Here is a 19,008-nt window from a genome sequence, read left to right as displayed (position 1 = left end):
GCATGGGTGAACTCAGTCTGGAGACCAGCCTGGGGTTGTGCTAGCTTGGAGGTGGGACAGCCTGGGCAGAAGGTGAGCTGCAGGAGCCCCAGAGCTGCAGGGAGGGGAGCATAGCTGGGCTCGAGGCGGGGCATTGGGGGAGAGAATGCAGCAGGTCCCCAAGGGGGCTGACTGGGGAATGAGAGAGCCTGTGGGAGCCAGGAAGGCGTGGTGTCACCAGGTGTTAGCTGCTTTGAAGGGAAGAGAGGGTCCGGAGACTGGGGACTGTGGTTAGGTCAGGCCCCGAGGAGGTGCACAGCATGGGCCTGTGTCTAACAGCTACCCTGTGGCATACTGTGGGGTTGCTGTGTGCAGTGACCAAGGGAGGGCATCATTTCTGTGTCGCCTGTCTGGCACCAAGGTGTGTTGAGTTGTATCTCTGGAGGATGTACTCTTGGTTACAGGGCGGTTCCCAGCCAGGTGGCAGTGAGCGACTTTACAGCCATGCAGGGTGATGGTGCCCCCTAGTGGACATAGGAAACAATGACTGGCTGTGCTACATTCTTTTTTATCATGCAGTTGTTTTAAATTTAATTTTTTATTGGAAAGGCACATATACAGAGAGGAGGAGAGACAGAGAGGAAGATCTTCTGTCCGATGATTCACTCCCTAAGTGGCCGTAACAGCCAGAGAAGAGTCAGTTCAAAGCCAGGAGCCAGGATCCTCTTCCAGGTCTCCCATGTGGGTGCAGGGTCCCAAGACTTTGGCCCGTCAACTACTTTCCCAGGCCACAAGCAGGGAGCTGGATGGAAGTGGAGCCCATATGTGATCCTGGCACATGCAAGGCGAGGACTTTAGCCACTTAGGCGACCGTGCCAGGCGCACAATTTTTTAATATACCAATTTTTATTGGATAGGCAAATTTACAGAGAGGAGAGACTGAGAAAGATCTTCTATCTGCTGGTTCACTCTTCAAGTGGCCACAATGGCTGGAGCTAAGCTGATCTGAAGCCAGGAGCCTCTTCTAGGTCCCTCTTGTGGCTGCAGGGTCCCCAAGACTTTGGGCCATCCTCAGCTGCTTTCCCAGACTACAAGCAGGGGGCTAGACGGGTAGTTGCAGCCGAAACATGAACTGGCACCCATATGGAATGCTGATGCTTGTAGTCTGAGGATTAGCCAGTTGAGCCAATGTACTGGGTTTTTTGTTTATCTTCTTACTCGAGAGAGGCAAACAATAGGCAATGAAAATATCTGGCCATCTATCTATTGAGATTTTCCATTTGTCGGCTTACTCCCGAAATGCCCCCTACAGCCAGGGCTGCACTACAACAGAGCCAGGAGCCCCCTGCGGGTCCCATCACCTGCTGCCCCCTGGGTGCACACTAACAAGCATGAGGAATCAGAAACTGAGCAGCCGGGCTTCGAACCAGGCACTCCCTGGCGGGCTACAGCTATCCCAAGCAGCTTAACCCAGTGATTCAAGTCCCGGCTGTTCCACTTCCAGTCCAGCTCTCTACTAACGCATCTGGAAAAGCAGTAGAAGATGGCGTGGACCCCTGCCGCTCACATGGGAGTTCTAGGTGGAGTTCCAGCCTTCTTGTGACCCTTGGGGGCAGTGAGCCAGGGCATGGACGGTCTCTGTCTCTCCCCATCTCTGTAACTCAGGGCATGAAGGAGGCTTCTAGTCCAAGGGCCAGCTGAGACAGCAAGGAACCCATGTGGTCCCCCTCCCATGACATGGTCCTTAGAGTTTGTGGGGAATAGGATGGTGGTAGGGACCCTAGACTGAACCGGGTGCCCTGGGGGGCAGGAGCAAAGGCTGGCATTGCATGGAGGGGAGTGCAGGCAGCTCCAGCAGGCTGGCTCTTGCTCTGGTCTGTGCCCATAGAGCCTGACCTGGAGGAGGCACCAGGACTGTCTGCACCAGCAGTAGTTGGAGCCCCCCGGGGCCGGCTGGGGCCGTGGGGCGGGCAGTAGGCAGCAGGCAGCGGGGGATGGGGTCTGCCTGGGGACTGTGTTCCACTGCTACCACCTGGACTGGGGGGAGCTTGGTATTAGCACATACCCAGAGGGCTATACCGGGCCGGACACCGGGCGTGACATCTTTGCCCCATCCCCAGCGCTGGCAAGACCTCAATGTGATCAGCAGCTTGCTCAAGTCCTTCTTCCGGAAGCTGCCAGAGCCGCTCTTCACCGATGGTGAGTAGGGGTTGGGGGACTGGGGGCCAGCAGGGGGCTGCCCACTCTCCTGTCTCGGATGTGGCCTGTGGGTGTTTGGCTTTACATTTATATTTATATATATATATATATAAACCCATAGGTATGGGGTGTTCAACCTGGTAGTTAGGGCACCCGTGGTTCATGTCCTAGTGCCTGGCTGGGTTCCTAGCTCCCGTAGACCCTGGGAGGTGGCAGTGATGACTCCGTCCTTAGGTCCCTAGCAGCCATGTGGGGGCCTGGATGGAGTCCCCAGTCCCTGGCTGTGGCCCTGGTCCAGTCGCCCTGGCTGTTGCAAGTACAGGGGAACTAAACCAGTAGGTGGAGGATCTCTCTCTCTCTGCCTCCCACAAAAGCAAAACAAAAAACAAACAAGATGTTTTGGTAAAGATTTATTTTTTATATATTTATTGGAAAGTCAGCTTTATAGAAAAAGGAGACAGGAAGATCTTCCATCTGGCTGGTTGACTCTCCAGGTGGCCGTTAATAGCCGGAGTTGTGCCGATCTGAAGCCAGGAGCTAGGAGCTTCTTCCAGGTCTCCCACATGGGTGCAGGGTCCCAAGGCTTTGGGCCATCCTCAACTGCTTTCCCAGGCCACAGGCAGGGAGCTGGATGGGAAGAGGAGCAGTGAGGATATAAACCAGCAACCATATGAGATCCTGGAGTATACAAGGCGAGGATTGTAGCCACTAGGCTATGGTGCTGGGCCCATAAACAAGATTAAAAAATTTTTTCACATACAGATAAAACATGTGCTTGTGTAAACCTTAACTGGTTTCACTGAGAGTAAAGGAAACAGCACCAACCCTTGTTTATCCTCCCTCTGCCTTCTGCTGTGGGCTCCAAGTGAGGAAAACCAAGGCCAGGGGGTGTCACCTGATGCTCCAGCCAGGATTCCGCCCTAGGCATCCAGGCATCTGGCCATCCAGCGTGAGCTGATGGCTGCTGCTGGTTTCCTGGCCCTTGGGTGCAGATGCCCACAGGCTCACCTACAAGGTGTGGCGTGGGTGAGGAGGGCGGTATGCCGTGGGTGACTCTGTGTCCTCCAGGGCGCCCACAGCCCTGACCCACAGTCCTGGTGTCAGCACAGCAGCGACTTACGCAAGGTTCCCTGTGTCACGACGCAGAAAGCCCGGAGCTGGCACTCTGATTTCTTTAGTGGCTGCGCATGTGTGTTTGTCGTCACACACCGGGTCCCAGGCGTGGCCTCCCCCTCCAACTGTACTGTGCTCTGTATAGTATGTTCTGACGTACAGCTGAGCCCGGTCGTCTTTCTGCGGCTGGGGTTGGGGGATGTGGGGGTGCTACATTGATTTTTTAAATTTATTTGAATGACAGAGATCTTTATCTGCTGGCTTACTCCCCAACAGCTGGCACCGACTGGGGCTCCACCCGGGTCTCCCAACGGGGGTGCAAGGGCCCCAACTACAGCCTGGTCTGTGCCTTGCTCTCCCCACCCAGATCCAGGACCTGCTGGGACAGTACTTGGTGGTCCTCTACTGACCCCTCCCTCCATGCGCATCAGCAGGGAGCTGGATGGGAAGTGGAGCAGCTGGGACCGCTGCTGCACTGGGGGATGCCCCTAGACGAAGTAGCTTAACCCACTGCACCACACCCCCAGGCCCCCATCGGTGGTGGAAGCTATAGCCAAGATCTGAGTTGGCAGTGCCACCCCCAGCGTGGCTAGGGCTTGGGTCCGCTCAGCCTGGGCAGCCCTGGGCCTTGTTAGCATCACCCAGGGGAGATGGCATCTCTCTGCTTTTTCCCTCTGCTTTTCTCTCACTCCGAAGGAGATTGAATTTCTTTTCCTGAGTATATTAGCTTTTTCTGTTTTTTTTTGTTGTTGTTGCTTGTTCAGACTGTAATGTGCCCATTTTAATTATTTTTAAATTTTCTTATTTGAAAAAAAGGAGTCAGAAACTCTGCCTGGGTCTCCCCTGTTCCTGAGCCGTGGGCCCTCCACCCTGAGCGTGCACACTGGCCAGGAGCTGAAACCAGAGGCAGGCCTGGAGTGAAGCCCAGGCACCAGATGTGGGATGCAGCGGCTGGAGAGGGATGGGGTCATGGTCTCTGTGCCCAGCGTGCGCCCTGACCCTGGACGGTCCCAGGCAGTCCCTCTAGGCGGTCAGGCTCCACGTCTCTTCTCAGTACAGAGACCAAGAGGTGGTTTTCCCAGTGGCATCTGAGTGGTCCATCTCCACATTGTAGGTCCTGCGTTCCACACTTGGATCTTAGAATTTTACCAATGGTTTTTACTTCTTGCTGGTTCTTATGTCAAGTCTTGGACTCGCACTGAGTGGGTTCTTCTGCCGTTCCCAGCTCCACCTGAGGCGAATGACAGGTGCCTGTCCCAGGGCCACTCACACTTTTGTGCCCGTGAATATGCTGCCCTTAGCCGTGTCTGAGCAGCCACTGCCCTCCCAGTTGTCCCTGAAGGGGCTCTGCTTTCCCTGTGCACCTGCCGAGTGTGCCACTGCAGTCCAGCGTGTCCCTGTGAAAAGCACCCCAGGCTTCCTTATCCTAGAGACCTCTCCTGGTTCCTCTTTGAGTAGCTCTTTGGGACTCGTCACATTTTAGGAGGTGGGGATCCCATGGCCCCTTCCCCACAGCTCCTGCTTAGCCCCTGGAGCCTGGGGCAGGGCACCCCTGTTTCAGGATCTGCTGGCAGCTCAGCACTGCCTCCTTCCCCCCTGACACACACATCCTGGGCAGGTACACATCTGTCCCCAGCTGTCCTGCTGTGTGTCTTTATGGAGTCTACAGCCTGGAGCAGCAGGGGCCACCATGCCCTGGCCTGTGGCTCTGGAAGCCACCGCCCACTCCCAGCACCAGAGGGGCCGCCTGCCCCTTCTCTGAAGTGTCTCCCTTGCCTTGCAGACAGATACAACGATTTCATTGAGGCCAACCGCATCGAAGATGCGAGGGAACGGATGAAGACGTTGCGGAAGCTGGTGAGGGAGGCGGCTGCCATGGGCAGATTGCCTGGGGAGCCAGCCACACAGGGGGTCCAAGGGGGTGTCCCAGGGTCCCCTGAGTTTGGTGGGGGGCAGGGCAGGGCCAGGGGAGGCCGCCACAGCCTGGTCTGTGCCCTGCTCTCTCCCCACCCAGATCCGGGACCTGCCGGGACACTACTATGAAACGCTTAAGTTCCTCGTGGGCCATCTCAAGACCATTGCTGACCACTCAGAGAAGAACAAGGTGCGTGTGGTTCTGGCAGGGCCAGAATGTACTGGGGTCTCCCCAGGCCCAGCCTCTGCGTGCTGGCTGCTGCTCCCTCCAGGAAAGCCCCTGCTGAGCTCCCCGGGGAGGAAGGAGGCGCAATCTGGACTACCCAGGGCTGCTGCCCATGTATACAGGCTGGACTTATGGCTGTTAGAGCTGAGGATGCCCCACGCCTGCCCGGTGCCTCCATACCCTTGCAGGCCGGCATCTGGGCCCTAAGCTGGGCCCCGCTTGGGATGTGGTCAGGGACAGAGGCCTCAGGGTGGGAGTAGGGCTTGGAGTGAGGGATGATTGGAGGGGCAGGGGTCAGGGTTCAGAGCTGACCCAGACCCACCCTGTCCGCTGCACAGATGGAACCCCGAAACCTAGCCCTGGTCTTCGGGCCCACGCTGGTGAGAACGTCCGAGGACAACATGACGGACATGGTGACGCACATGCCTGACCGCTACAAGATCGTGGAGACGCTGATCCAGCACGTAAGCCACGCCCCGGCCGTGGCCCAGCCTTGGCAGCTCGGCCCAACTGTGATGCCTCCCAGGTCCCTGTGGTCCTGGGCAGCCAGTGCCCACCAGGAGAGCCCTAAGTTCCCAAGATGTGATGAGGGTCAGAGGGAGGAGGACAGAAGGGGTGCAGCAGTAGGGCATTCAGAAGGTGCCCATAAGAGAGGGGGTAGGCAGTGTGGGACAGGGCATCTGGTGACACTGGCCCTGCCAGATCCACTGAGGGTAAGGGGCAGCAGGTGGGACATGTGCCTGTACTTCCTGTCGTTGTCCTGGGCGGCCAGCAGAGGATGCTGCAGCCCACTCCGTGGGCAGCCCCGCCCTCCTCTTCCCCTTTTCCATTTTCTTGTGTGTTTTCCTGTGTGGCCCGACTGGCAGCTGTCACTGCTTCACAGGGCGGGGCGGCTGGCTCCCTGAGACCATCCCCGTTCTGCAGTCGAGGCCCACAGCTGGGTGGCCAGCACCAAGACACGAACTAGATGCTCATATGGGATTCTGACACTTGAAGGGGGAAGATTAGCCAATCAAACCATTGTGCCAGAACGCCAAATATGTTTTTTAAAAAATCTAAAACCTCACGTGCAAGGTCATGTAGTGCTTAACCTGTCGCGCAGGCGTTTTTCTCTGGTTTCCTGTCATCCAGGCCCACTCAGTAGCCTTATTGGTGTTTTCAGACATTGAGGATTTGGGGTCCTGTTGATTCCAGCTCTTTCTCAGTGGTTTTTCGGGATGGCATTCTATGCTGAGAGCAACCTCCATCGGCTGGTTTATTCCTCAGACGCCTGCAGGGCCACAGGCTGGGCATTCAGTCTAGGTTGGCTACATGGATCAGGAATCGAATCACTCGAGCATCCCTGCTGCTCCCAGGGCCCGTGGAAGCTGGAAGCTGGAGTCGGGACACAGATGTGTCACCTGCGTCTGTTTTGTTTTTTTGAGATTCATTCATTTATTTGAAAAGGTTACACAGAGAAAAGAGAAAGTGAGAGAAAGACAGAGAGCTCCCATCCCCTGGTTCACTCTCCAAATACCTACAGCAACCAGGGCTGGCCCAGGTCGAGGGCAGGAGCCCGGAGCTCCATGCACATCTGCCAGCCCCGAGCCTCTCCTCCTCTCCCCCCAGGATGTGCGTCAGCGAGCAGTCAGCGCCAGGAGTGGGGCTGGGGCAGGAACCCAGGCACTGGGCAGCAGGGGATGTGTGTGCCAGGGAGCACCAGATGCCTGCCTGCACGTTGCAGGGGGTCTTGGAGTGATCTAGCCAGGAGTTACAGTGTGAAAGGGGTGTCCTTGATGCCCTGGCAGCACCATGCTACTCACAGGGAGAAGCCGACGACCTTTGGGTGCTGGTGTCTGTGGAGGATCCCAGATTCCACCGAGCGTGTGGGGTGGATTCTATAGTTTCCATCCTGTTTGACGTTTGCGAGAAAGTTCTTGGCTCACACCTGTCTTCCCCTTGGTCCAGGCAGGCGTCGCATCTCTGCCTGCTGTGTAGGACCTGCTGTGCCTGTGGTGGCACCTCCTGCTAGGAGGCCTGGCCGGCACTAGAGGGCGCTGCTGGCCCCCCACGCTCATGCTTGCCCAGGGTTGTGCTGACCTGCATGAGGGCAGAAAGGGCCGCCCTCCGTGATCTCCGTTGGCTGGCGTCCTGGTGTTTCTCCCCGAAAGGCTTCCCTGGACCTGGGCTGCCATCAGCTGCCCAAGGAGCCCTCTCCAGTAGGTGGGCAGCTCCCCTCCCCAACGTGGCCTCTGACTTCCTTCTGTCTTCTCCACAGTCAGACTGGTTCTTCAGCGAGGATGAAGACAAGGGTGAGCGGGTAAGTGGGGGAAGCTCCCCGTTCCTGGGGCACCCCCCCAGTCTGATGGAGGACACCTATCCATGGCAAAGCCCCCCTCCCATGGGAGGGAGGGAGGGAACTCTTAAGGGAGCCCCAGCATGATGGAGGAGACCTCCAAGCCCCCATCATGTTGAAAGGCACAAAGCAATCTGCTGAGGGACACGCAGGATCTGCCCCAAGTCCCTGACTGCCTTGGCAAGTCCCAGTGTGAAGAAGGAGACCCCGTCCATCATCACCTGCCCTCTCCCCCACCTCCTGACCCCACTGTGAGGGTCTGCGGTCAGGCTGCCTCGGCCGCACTGGCTGAGCCCTGCTCCATTTACAGACCCCTGTGGATGACAAGGAGCCCCAGGCGGTGCCCAACATCGAGTACCTGCTGCCCAACATCGGCAGGACAGTGCCTCCTGGCGACCCAGGGTCAGGTGAGTGTGAGGGCCTGGGGAGGGGCTCGGGGTGTGCTCTGCGTTCCTGAGGGTCCCAGGTACCCGTGCTCCCCACTGCCGCCCCAGCGGGCCCCTGAGATTGGGCCTGTCCCTGGCCGACGGCCCAGCCTGGCCTCCCAGCAGCTGCCAGCAGCTCGGCCCTCGGTCACCGTGTTCCCCGCTGGGAGCCTCTGGTCTGTGGCGGGCTGGTCATGTGCTTCGGGCTGCTCCTCTTGTTAACTTGTCTTCCTTCTCTCCTCGCACCTGCCCTTGCCTTCTCCTCACCTGTGCCCTCCGGCCCTTCCTCCCCTCCTCCCGCCTTCCTCCTCCTCCAGCGGACCTGTTGGAGCTCTAAAGGGTACAGTGTGGTGTCGCGGCCTCGGTCACTAACAGTGGCGGGTGATTAGAAGACGCCGGGGCAGGGTGGAGGGTCCCTGGCTCTGAGGACCCCCATCCCAGAGCCCCTCCTCAGGAGGAAGAAGGCGCTGCTCCCCGTGGGCTCAGGCAGGGTGGGTCCAGCGGCAGTCATCCTGATGTCACTTCCTATCTCTAAAGGAAGTGGGGACTGATTATTGGCCTCCTCGCTCCACTGTGAGCCTAGCTGCTTCTGTTCCAGGCTGGGGCAGGCCTGGCTGGACACCCAGCCTCTCCTGGTATCTAGTGCCCACCTGCCCCACTGCCTCAGCTCTGGCCACTCGCCCTCCCTCGGCACAGGAGAGGCATAGCCACCAGCTAATGGCTGCTTGGCCCCATCCCCTAGCTCAGCCCTCCCTGTGGTTGCTCCACCCCCCAATGTCACCCTAGCCCTGTCCTGGATAGAGGCCACCCAACAGGCAGGCAGGGCGAGGGTCTGGGGGGAGGAAGGGGTGGGAAGACAGAGGAGCCCCGGCGTCTTGTAGCCACCTGCTGCCGGCCCTGTGTGTTGTGTGCTCAGCCCATCTCACCGCACGTGGGGGAAGGCCCTGGGGAGGAGCTCTAACCCGCCTGCCTCTGGAGAGTGTGGATTAACCGCACCTGCCCACGACCCTGTCTGGCCTGGAGAGGACACTGGGGGGCTGTTTCCTGGTCTGTCTCCATCCCCCCGGGAAAGAAGCTCAGGGGTGGCTCCCCAAGTCCTGCAGAGTGGCTGATCTTTCTTTATCGGTCACTCCGACCATGGACGGGGACCTGGCCCCTGCGTCCCTGCTGCAGCATTTCTGCTTCCACCGATCACTCATGCCTCCCCCTTCCTCCTCGGAGCGGGGCTTGGGGTGAGCGAGGGCGGGTGCAGGGCACCCCCTGTGTGCACTGTGGGCCTCCATTGCTCCGAGCATCTGTGAGTGTGGTGTTCCATCGTGGCTTCTGTGGACTGCATCTGGTCTCCGGCATTTTCCCTGCAGTACTTTAGAGTGACAGAGCTGGGAGTGGGAAGGTGTGGAGGCCAAGCCGGAAGCAAGGTCTCCCGTGGGCTCAGGCAGGGCGGTCCCGTGGCAGTCATCCTGCCCTCACTTCCTGTCTCTAAAGCAAGTGGGGACTGATCATCTTCAGCCTAGCCGTACCCCAGCAGGAAGCGTCCGTCCTGCTCCCAGAGCCTGGGGACAACTCAGATGTCTGAGCTCCCTACGGCCTCCAGGGAGAGGGAATTGTGTTCACAAGACATGTCGCCCTGGGCCCCTACCTGACTGTCATTTTTCTCTCTCCCACCCACAGATTCCACCACCTGTAGTTCAGCCAAGTCCAAGGTAAGTGCCCAGGCATGTCTGAAGGCTTTGTCCGCATACCAGCCAGCCCACCTTGTCTCTAGGGCACTGGAGTTGGTAGATGGGCAGGTGAGCCGCCAGGGAAGTTGGTGGCGCATGGGAAGGAAGGCGGAAACACCAAGTGTCACCTGGGTAGTACTTGGGGAGGCACCTGGAGTGGCAGTGGGACCTGGCTGGAGCGGCCTTATGGCTCAGCAGTTAGAAGGCAGACAAGACCCTGCACTGGAGTCCTGCCTTGGTCCTTAGTGGTTTGGCGACATTGTTGCGAGTGGTTCAACTGCTCCCTGCTCCGTAGCGCCCTCACCTGGTAGATAGCAGGACCACAGCAGCTGGGCCTGATAGTTCCTGGAGGTCTTTGGCCAGCCTAAGGACAGCAGAAAGGAGAAAATACTAAAGACAGGGAGTGCCCACCGCCAACTAAATTGTATCAAAAAAACAATAAAAATTACAAATTAAATAAATAAAGACAGGGAGTGGAGCTGAGCACAGTAGAAACGAGGTCCACGTAGGAAAGAGAGGGGCGTCGCCACAGGCCGCGCAGGCATAGAGGAGACCGCTAAGTCACCCCACTGAGGCGAGCCAGCGGGACCCGAGAGCTGCGCCGTGCCAGAGCCCGCAGAGGGATGGGTCATGTGAGGCGTCCAGTTCGTGCTAAAGAAAAACCCTCCACCAAGAACACCCCAGGTCCAGATGGGCTCACCTGCAAATTCTGCCAAATGTTGCAGGGGTTTTAAACTTTAAGCAATTTATTATATGCAATTGACTTTAGATTTATTTATTTTTATTGGAAAGTTACACATACAGAGAGGAGGAGAGATAGAGAGGGAGATCTTCCGTCCGATGATTCACTCCCCAAGTGGCCGCAACGGCCGGGAGCTGAGCTGATCCAAATCCAGGAGCCAGGAACCTCCTCCAGGTCTCCCATGCAGGTGCAGGGTCCCAAGGCTTTGGGCCGTCCTTGACTGCTTTCCCAGGCCACAAGCAGGAAGCTGGATGGGAAATGAGGCTGCAAGGATTAGTACTGGTGTCCACATGGGATCCCAGGCCATTCAAGGCAAGGACTTTAGCTGCTAGGCTACTGCACTGGGCCCTAGATTTCTTTTTAAGAATTTAGTTTTATTTGTTTGAAAGGCAGAGTTATATGTAGAGAGAGCGAGTTTCCCTCCACTGGTTCACTCCCCAAGTGGTCACAATGGTCAGTTACTAGGCCAGGCTGAAGGCAGGAGCCAGAACCAGCTTCTAGGTTTTGTACATGGATGCAGGGGCCCAAGCATTTGGGCCACCTGCTGCTGCTTTTCTGGGTGCTTTAGCAGGGAGCTGGACCAAAAATGGAGCAGGTGGGGTTTAATCCTGCACTGTACAGGATGCTGGAGTCAGGCAGTGGCATAATCCCACTATGCCAGGACACCAGCCCCACTCTACTTTTACAACGATGAAATTGCCTAATGATGCGTTTCCCAGAATGGTTCCCTGTTGTTACACATGCATGACTCTATTGCATATTGTATTTTTAAAAAAAGATTTATTTTTCTTGAAAAGTCAGATATACAGAGAGGAGGAGAGACAGAGAGGAAGATCTTCCGTCCGATGATTCACTCCCCAAGTGGCCTCAATGGCTGGAGCTGAGCTGATCTGAAGCCAGGAGGTTCTTCCAGGTCTCCCATGCAGGTGCAGGGTCCCAAGGCTTTGGGCCATCTTCGAGTGCTTTCCCAGGCCATAAGCAGGGAGCTGGATGGGAAGTGGGGCAGCTAGGATTAGAACCGGCGCCCATGTGGGATCCCAGCATGTGTAAGGCGAGGACTTTAAGCTCTAGGCTACGATGCACTCCCGCCCCCTTTGCCTGACTTTTAAACTCCAGGTCAGTGGTTGTCAAACTGCAGTCCTTGGAGCCTGCAGCAGCAGGGGCATGGGAGCCCGCACAGGCTCATGGCTCCAAGCCACACTCGCTTGGTGCAGTGTCCTGTCTTTGAAGCTGGGACCCAGGGAGGCACTTGTTGGCTCCAGGGTAACAAGGCCCATTGTTGCCACAGGCTGTGGCCAGGACACCAAGGTGGTGGCAGTGCCATAGGGGACAGTCTGGTCTGGATCCTGCCACCTTGTGAGTGGTACTTTGGCTCTTCCTCATCAGGGCATCCACCAGCCCCCAAGAACACATCACAGAGCTTGGGAGGCCCCCTTTATTTTAACCGCAAGTCCTTGGGGGAAGGGGACCCCTTTACCCTACTTTAGTAACCCCCACGCACCCACCCACCCTGACCCTGAGGGCCCAGGACCACTGACACTGGAAAGCTGGGGTTTCCCACCAGCCTTGGGCCTGAGCCCACACTGAGGTTCAGAGGGAAGCCATGAACCCCACTCACACACAATCAAACACAGACACACAAACACACACACACACACACACAGAACCCACCCCAGGCCTCCAATAAAGAGCATGCTGTGGTGGAGACAGTCACACTGGTACTGGGTGAGCTTGGCAGAGGATGGCATCTGGGTCCTCAGTCATGCCTGGGGCGTTACAGCTCCTGCGGTGAACATCGCCAGCCCTGCTAACGGCTCCTGCTTCCCGTGGAGCGCGGTACCAGCTGTTTCTGTGTCAGAATGACCAGTCTTCATAAAAGTATTTATTTATTTGAACAGCAAGGTTTCAGCGAGAAGGAGACAGAGAGGTCTTCCATCTGCTGGCTCACTCCCCTAGTGGCTGCAGTGACAGGGCTGGGCCAGGTGAAACCAGGATCTGGAAACTGCATCCTAACAAGTGGGTGGTAGCAGGGCTCAAGTCCCCAGGCTGTCCTTTGCTGCTGTCCCAGGTACATGAGCAGGAAGCTGGGTCAGAAACAGAGCAGCCGGGTCTCGAACCAGCGCCCATACGGGATGCTAGTGCCCCAGGCTTAACCGGCTCCCTCACTGTCCTATGGCATTTGAGGAAACTTGTGTGACTTGCTGCAGGCCTCCCAGGCTCCATCCACCCCGTGTTCATTCCGGGAGCATTCATTGTGTGCCAGGCCCAGGAGAAGCCCAGGAAGGCCCAGGCCTTGCCCTCTTGGAGCTCAGAGCTGGAAGTGGATGATGGAGAAGGGCAGGTGTACATGTATTTGCAAAGAACAGTGGGAGCAGAGGACGGAGCTCAGCGCAGCAGGGGAGGACTGGCACTCGCTGGGCCCTGTGGCTCTTACAGCACATCAGGCACGGAGGATCTCCAGAAACCTAAACATGCAGGCCCTATCTGAGGGCAGGCCCTATCTGAGGGGAGGCCCATGGGGCAGGGCTCTGTGGACACTGCCAGTGTGTGTGTGTGTGTGTGTGAGCAGGCATCATATGTGTCCCAGCCTGGCTGCGGGGCGGAGAGGGGCGTGGACCAGCGTCCTGCTTGAGAATTTTGTCTGGAGGAAGAGGGGTTGGGGCAGGGTGGAACTGGGAGCCCTGGGTGGAGGGGCAGCAAGGACAATGAGGGCAGCCAGTAGATGAGGTGGACAGGCTAGCTTCGAGAGCCATGGCAGAAGAGCCCAGAAAGGGAAATTGATGAAGTTCCCAAATACCACCGTGGGCTGGGAGAGTAGGAAGGCCAGACCCCAAGGTCCCAGGGCTCAGCAGGTCCTGGTGGGAACAGGCAGCCCAGCTGGAAGTGGTCCTGACCCAGAACATCCATTGTGCAATTCTTGAGCCACGGGGAAAGAAAGGATGTGTCTGGAGAAGCAGGTGCACCCTGAGCAGGTGAAAAGCTGGTTTCCCAGCAGGCCTGAGTGGAGGAGGAGCAGGGCTGGGCTGAGTGGAGAAGGGCTTTGGAGACCACGTCCCCTACATTGAAAGGAGACACTATTGTCTGGTGACCCCACGCCAGTGTCTTTGAAAGGGTGGATCTACCTAGAACATGCCCACGGGAATGGCAGAGGCCAGTCTCAGCTCCGGCAGCAAGGCGGGGCCGGGGGGCGGGGGGCGGCGAGAGGGAGCTGAGCAGGTGCCAGAAGGGGTAGGGCTGGGCTCTCGGGGCGATTGGAGCTCCGGGGCAGGGGTGCTGCAGATCCCATTGCCTCTCTCCGCACAGGGCTCGTGGGCGGCCAAGAAGGAGCCGTACACCCGGGAGATGTTGGCGATCTCCTTCATTTCAGCCGTCAACCGCAAGCGGAAAAAGCGGCGGGAGGCGCGGGGGCTGGGCAGCAGCACGGACGATGACTCGGAGCAGGAGGCGCACAAGCCCGAGGCCTCGGAGGGGTCACTGCCCACCGCCGCAGCCCCCGAGGCGCCTGGCCGCCTCAGTCCCCCCGCGGCGCCGGAGGAGCGACCGGCCGCGGACGCGCGCTCCATCGTCTCGGGCTACTCCACCCTGTCCACCATGGACCGCAGCGTGTGCTCGGGCACCGGCAGCCGGCGGGCGGGTGCGGGGGACGAGGCGGACGACGAGCGAAGCGAGCTGAGCCACGTGGAGACGGACACCGAGGCGGGCACGGGGCCGGCGGGACGCCTGGCACGCCGGCCGTCTTTCAGCTCGCATCACCTCATTCCCTGCGACACCCTGGCGCGCCGCCGCCTGGCCCGCAGCCGCCCGGACGCCGAGGGTGCAGGCCCATGCGGGGGCGCGGGCCGGGCCGGGCCCCGTGTGCTGGAACCGCCCGGCTCTGCCTCGTCCAGCAGCCAGGAGTCGCTGCGCCCTCCGGCGGCCGTGGCCTTGGGCTCGCGGCCCTCGCGCATCGAGGCGCTGCGGCTGCGCCTCCGCGGCACGGCCGACGACATGGCGGTGCGCCTGCGGCGGCCGCTGTCCCCCGAGACGCGGCGGCGGCGGAGCAGCTGGCGGCGTCACACGGTGGTGGTGCAGAGCCCGCTCACCGACCTCAACTTCAACGAGTGGAAGGCACTGGGGGGCGGGGGCGCCCCCGAACCCATGAGCCCCCGGGCCCACAACGACAACAAGGATTCCGGTCTCAGCAGCCTGGAGTCCACCAAGGCGCGGGCCCCGTCGTCGTCCACCCCCTCGCTGCCCCCCGGGCCTGGGGACCCGGGAACCCTCCAGACCCAGTCGCCACGCCACTCGGTTGCCTCCCGCCTGCACCAGTGTCTGTGACGCGCCAAGGACCCCACCCTGTCCCCTGCGGAACCAGCGTCTGCCCCCACCTGGGTGCTGGAATTCGCTGAGGCAAGCATAGAAGGCCCAAGCTGGACGGAGCCAATACAAGGGGGTTGGCTGCTGGCATGTGTGACCCTCAGGGCCTTTCTGTGTCTACTTGTTGAGGCTCCCCACTGACCGTAGGGTGTGCTTGGCCACCCCCTTATTTTGGACCCTGGTGGTTATTGGGTACCCGTCCCTGGCCCTGCCCCCACTAAGCTTCTGACCGTGGACTGGCTCCTGGAGGAGGAACACGTGGTGTCCACAGGGTAGGGGTTGTGCTTACCGAATGTGTCATCACTGTCCAAAGGTGTTTTCCTGTAGCAGCTTCTGCTCCCCGGGGAGCCTGCGCCTCCTTGTTGTGTGTCAGAGCCAGAAAAGCAAGTGGGGACCCTCCGCAGGGTCCTCCTCATCCTCACACGTTGCCCTCCTGAGCACTCTCACCTGGGCAGCTGGCTGTTCCCATGAGGGCAGGGTCCCTCCTGCTGGGCCCCCCTCACCCCTCTTGTTCCAGATGTGCCAGTTTCTGCCACCCCTAGGCACATGGACCCCCGCCCTCCAACCCTGGGGAGGGCGGATAGCCACAAGCACCTCCCTCGCTCATTGGTAGATAGGATTTGAGCTGGGCTGTTCCTTTTCTCCCCACACGTTGTAAATATACCACCTACACCCCCACTCCCTCACTCCGGGGACGCCCCTGTGGGCTCACCAGCCCCCTCACACATACACGGCACATCTGTCAGTCCTGGTTTTATGCAAAGATTTGCTGTAAAGTCTGTTTTCTCTGTCTCTCCACTCCGCTGCCCTGTCCTATTGTAAATATTGTCTTTAAACGTGTAACATATGATAAAGAATTTATAAGGATTTTTAAAACTGTTCTGCTCATTTACAAACGGTGTGGTAACCTGTCCGCCCCACGTTCGCATGGCTCCCCTCACAGTGTCCCAACATCGCTCTAGGCCACCACTAAGATCTGCTTCTGAAAAGTCCTGTCTAAAAGTACGGTCTATATCTTGGAAATAAACAGTCCTCCTGAAGGTACAAATCACTGTGTCGCTTATTTGGGGGGGAGGAGAGGGCAGGGGTGGGGGGCCAGGTCCCGGGCCAGAGGGCAGTGGGGGCCGGGGGAGGCGGCACACTGCTGGGTCCCTGCGGCTTTCTTGAGTATCCCAGGAGGCTGATGAGAGCCGTGGTGCAGGTGCACGGTGGAATGGTGGAGCCCTGGCTGTTGCAGGTCCCTGGGGTGGGACTGTGGCTTGTCCACCAGATACAGCCACTCTGCCTTTCAAATAAATACATTGTTGTTTTTAAAAGAGTTTATTTGTTTCTATTGGAAAGGCAGATATACAGAGAGGAGGAGAGACAGAGAGGAAGATCTTCCGTCCAATGATTCAATCCACAAGTGGCCGGAACAGCTGGAGCTGAGCCAATCCAAAGCCAGGAGCCAGGAGCTTCTTCCGGGTCTCCCATGGGGGTGCAGGGTCCCAAGGCTTTGGGCCATCCTCACCTGCTTAACCAGGCCACAAGCAGGGAGCTAGATGGAAAGTGGAGGTTCTGGGATTAGAACCGGCACCCATATGGGATCCCGGGGCGTGTTCAAGGCAAGGACTTTAACCGCTACGCTATCGCACCAGGCCCTATTGCTATTTTTAAGTTTAAAGATTGGCGGCAGGAGAAGTCTCTGCTTGCAGTGCTGACATCCTATATGGGTACCAGTTCACGTCCTGGCTGCTCCACTTCCTATCCAGCTCCCTGCTTATAACCTGGGAAGCAGCAGAAAAGGGCCCAACATCTGTATGGGAGACCTGGAAGAAGCTCCTAGCTCCTTACTTGGGACTGGCCATTGCAGCCATTTAGGGAGTGAACCAGTGGATAAAAGCTCTCTCTGTCTCCTTTTCTTTATGTAACTCCCCTTTAAAATTTCTAAAATGCTTTAAAATGCTAAAGTCCTTGCCTTGCAACTGCTGGTATCCCATGTTGATGCCAGTTTGTATCCAAATGCTCCACTTCACTTCCAGCTTCCTGCTTGTGGCCTGGGAAAGCAGTCAATGATGGCCCAAAGCCTTGGGACCCTGCACCTGTGTGGGAGACCTGGAGGCAGTTCCTGGCTCCTGGCTTCAGATCAGCTCAGCTCTAGTCTTTGCGGCCACTTGGGGAGTGAATCATTGGATGGGAAATCTTCCTCTCTGTCTCTCCTCCTCTCTGTATATCTGACTTTGTTATAAAAATAAATAAATCTTAAATCAAAATAAAAACAAAAATAAATAAATAAATAAACCTTAAAAAAAGTGCTGGTATGTGGGTTAGGGTGGGAGGATGAGGTGCGGTGGTGAACAGAAGAGATTTGGTCGGGTCCTCAGCCAAGCAAAACATCCTCAAGAGCACCCCCAGGACCCTTAGAACAGGTTAGAACTGAAAAACCCTAGCAGGACCCCTGGCTCACTTTCCAGGGTGGAGGAGGGGGTAAACAAAGGCCATTTTGTTCCATTACAGGGGTGTGTGTGTGTGTGCATCCAAACCATGGGATAGAAAACAGATAAGAAACAGAGACAGAGAGGACTCCCACTGGCTGGTTCATCCACACATGTTTATAATGGACAGGGCTAGACCAACCCCTAAGCCCCTAAGCCAAGAGCTGAATCCAGGCCTCCCACCTGGGTAGCAAGGATCCAGTGCCTGAGCTCAGCTGCCTCCCAGGGTCTGCACTGGCAGAAAGCTGCAGCTAGCAGTCAGAGACAAGGATTAGACTCAGGCACGCAGCATTGGGATGCTGGCATGTATGCCACCAGGGCCGTCTGCCAGTGTTAATCCGCTGGAGGGACTGAAGGCTGCTGTTCTGGGACGAACAGGTGGCTACAACAAAGGGTCACTCCACCCAGAGTCCAGGAAGCCAAGTCCCACCCAGAGGCTGCTACAGGTAAGCAGTTCCTGCCTGATTTCGGGGGAGAAGCACTGCCTGATTTGGGGGGTCAGGCAGAGTAGACCATTTTATAACTGGGGAGACTCCAGGTGAGGCGCCTGATCCCCCCACTCTGTCTCCCAGGCAGGTGGGGGATGCCCAGAGCTATGCTGCTGGGGTTGGTTGGGACACCCCCTTTGACTGCCAAGCAAACAACTGGCCCCGGAAGAGGCAGGGGGTCCCCTGCAGTAGCCTGGATGGTGTTGGCTCTTGGGGACCTGAGGGGACAGCACTAGCCGTCCCCCACCAGCTCATATTTGTGCTCCTGCAAGGGCCCTGGCTAAAGTAGGGGATCCCCTGTTCTCTACTCTCTTCACCCCAGCATAGTCCCAGACCTCCAGGGAAGAGAAATAATGAGGCAGCAGCCAAGAGGCAGGAGGTCCAGGAGAAGAAAAAGAAACGAGTTTTATTAAAGCCCCAAACACTCGGCTAGAAAAACCAAAAAGGAAAGAGAGCAGGGAGTGGGGAGAAGAAAAGACATTAAAAAAGAGACAGAAAACACAGCAACCCTTTCCATTTAGAAATTGTCAAGTTACACCGACAGAGGTCACAGAATATCCACAGAAGCCATCACTGACATCAAACGGGCCCTATGGGGTGGATGGGGCGGGTGTGGAGCCAGGGCTCACCCAGGGGGACCTCACCGGTACCCCACTCAGAGCCTGAGGCCCCTGGGAAACAGCATATTGTGGAAGGAGTGGGAGAGGAGCCCCCCCCATGCGAGTAACACAGCACAGTGGGCGGGGGCCGAGGGGACCACATACAAGGGTCCCCCGGAGGTCTTTTCTCTTGGTCAAGCACACATTCATTGATGGACAGAGCAGTGAGGCGCATGCAGCTGGAGTTGGGGGAGAGAGGCATTGACGTGCTGCTGGGGGCAGGGTGGAGGAAGGGAGCCAGAGTGAGTGGTGCGGGACGATTGCACACACACACACACATATGCATGCACACACAGAGACACTCCCACACGCCAGGGTCTGCACCAGTACACTTACACCGATAGACACATTGTATGCACCTCCATGTCCACACAACT

General features: G+C 57.8%; 1 protein-coding gene across 6 annotated transcripts in view; it reads left to right on the top strand.

Annotated features, from left to right (window-relative positions):
* The window catches only part of ARHGAP23 (Rho GTPase activating protein 23), a 67,998-nt gene extending 52,652 nt beyond the window's left edge, over positions 1–15,346 (top strand). For all 6 annotated transcript variants that reach the window (XM_058676179.1, XM_058676180.1, XM_004591121.3 and 3 more), the window contains 8 exons: positions 2,100–2,178; positions 5,075–5,148; positions 5,306–5,395; positions 5,770–5,895; positions 7,689–7,730; positions 8,077–8,173; positions 9,863–9,894; positions 13,958–15,346. In XM_058676179.1, coding sequence (XP_058532162.1) covers positions 2,100–2,178; positions 5,075–5,148; positions 5,306–5,395; positions 5,770–5,895; positions 7,689–7,730; positions 8,077–8,173; positions 9,863–9,894; positions 13,958–14,971 — 1,554 coding nt within the window. In that variant the 3' untranslated portion in view covers positions 14,972–15,346. The remainder of the gene's footprint in view (positions 1–2,099; positions 2,179–5,074; positions 5,149–5,305; positions 5,396–5,769; positions 5,896–7,688; positions 7,731–8,076; positions 8,174–9,862; positions 9,895–13,957) is intronic.
* The last annotated feature ends 3,662 nt before the right edge of the window (positions 15,347–19,008 follow it).

Source organism: Ochotona princeps, chromosome 17, assembly GCF_030435755.1.
Source record: "Ochotona princeps isolate mOchPri1 chromosome 17, mOchPri1.hap1, whole genome shotgun sequence".
NCBI classification, from domain to species: domain Eukaryota; kingdom Metazoa; phylum Chordata; class Mammalia; order Lagomorpha; family Ochotonidae; genus Ochotona; species Ochotona princeps.
The sequence above is the reverse complement of the archived record's forward strand: the minus strand, read 5'-3'. Positions and strand labels throughout refer to the sequence as shown.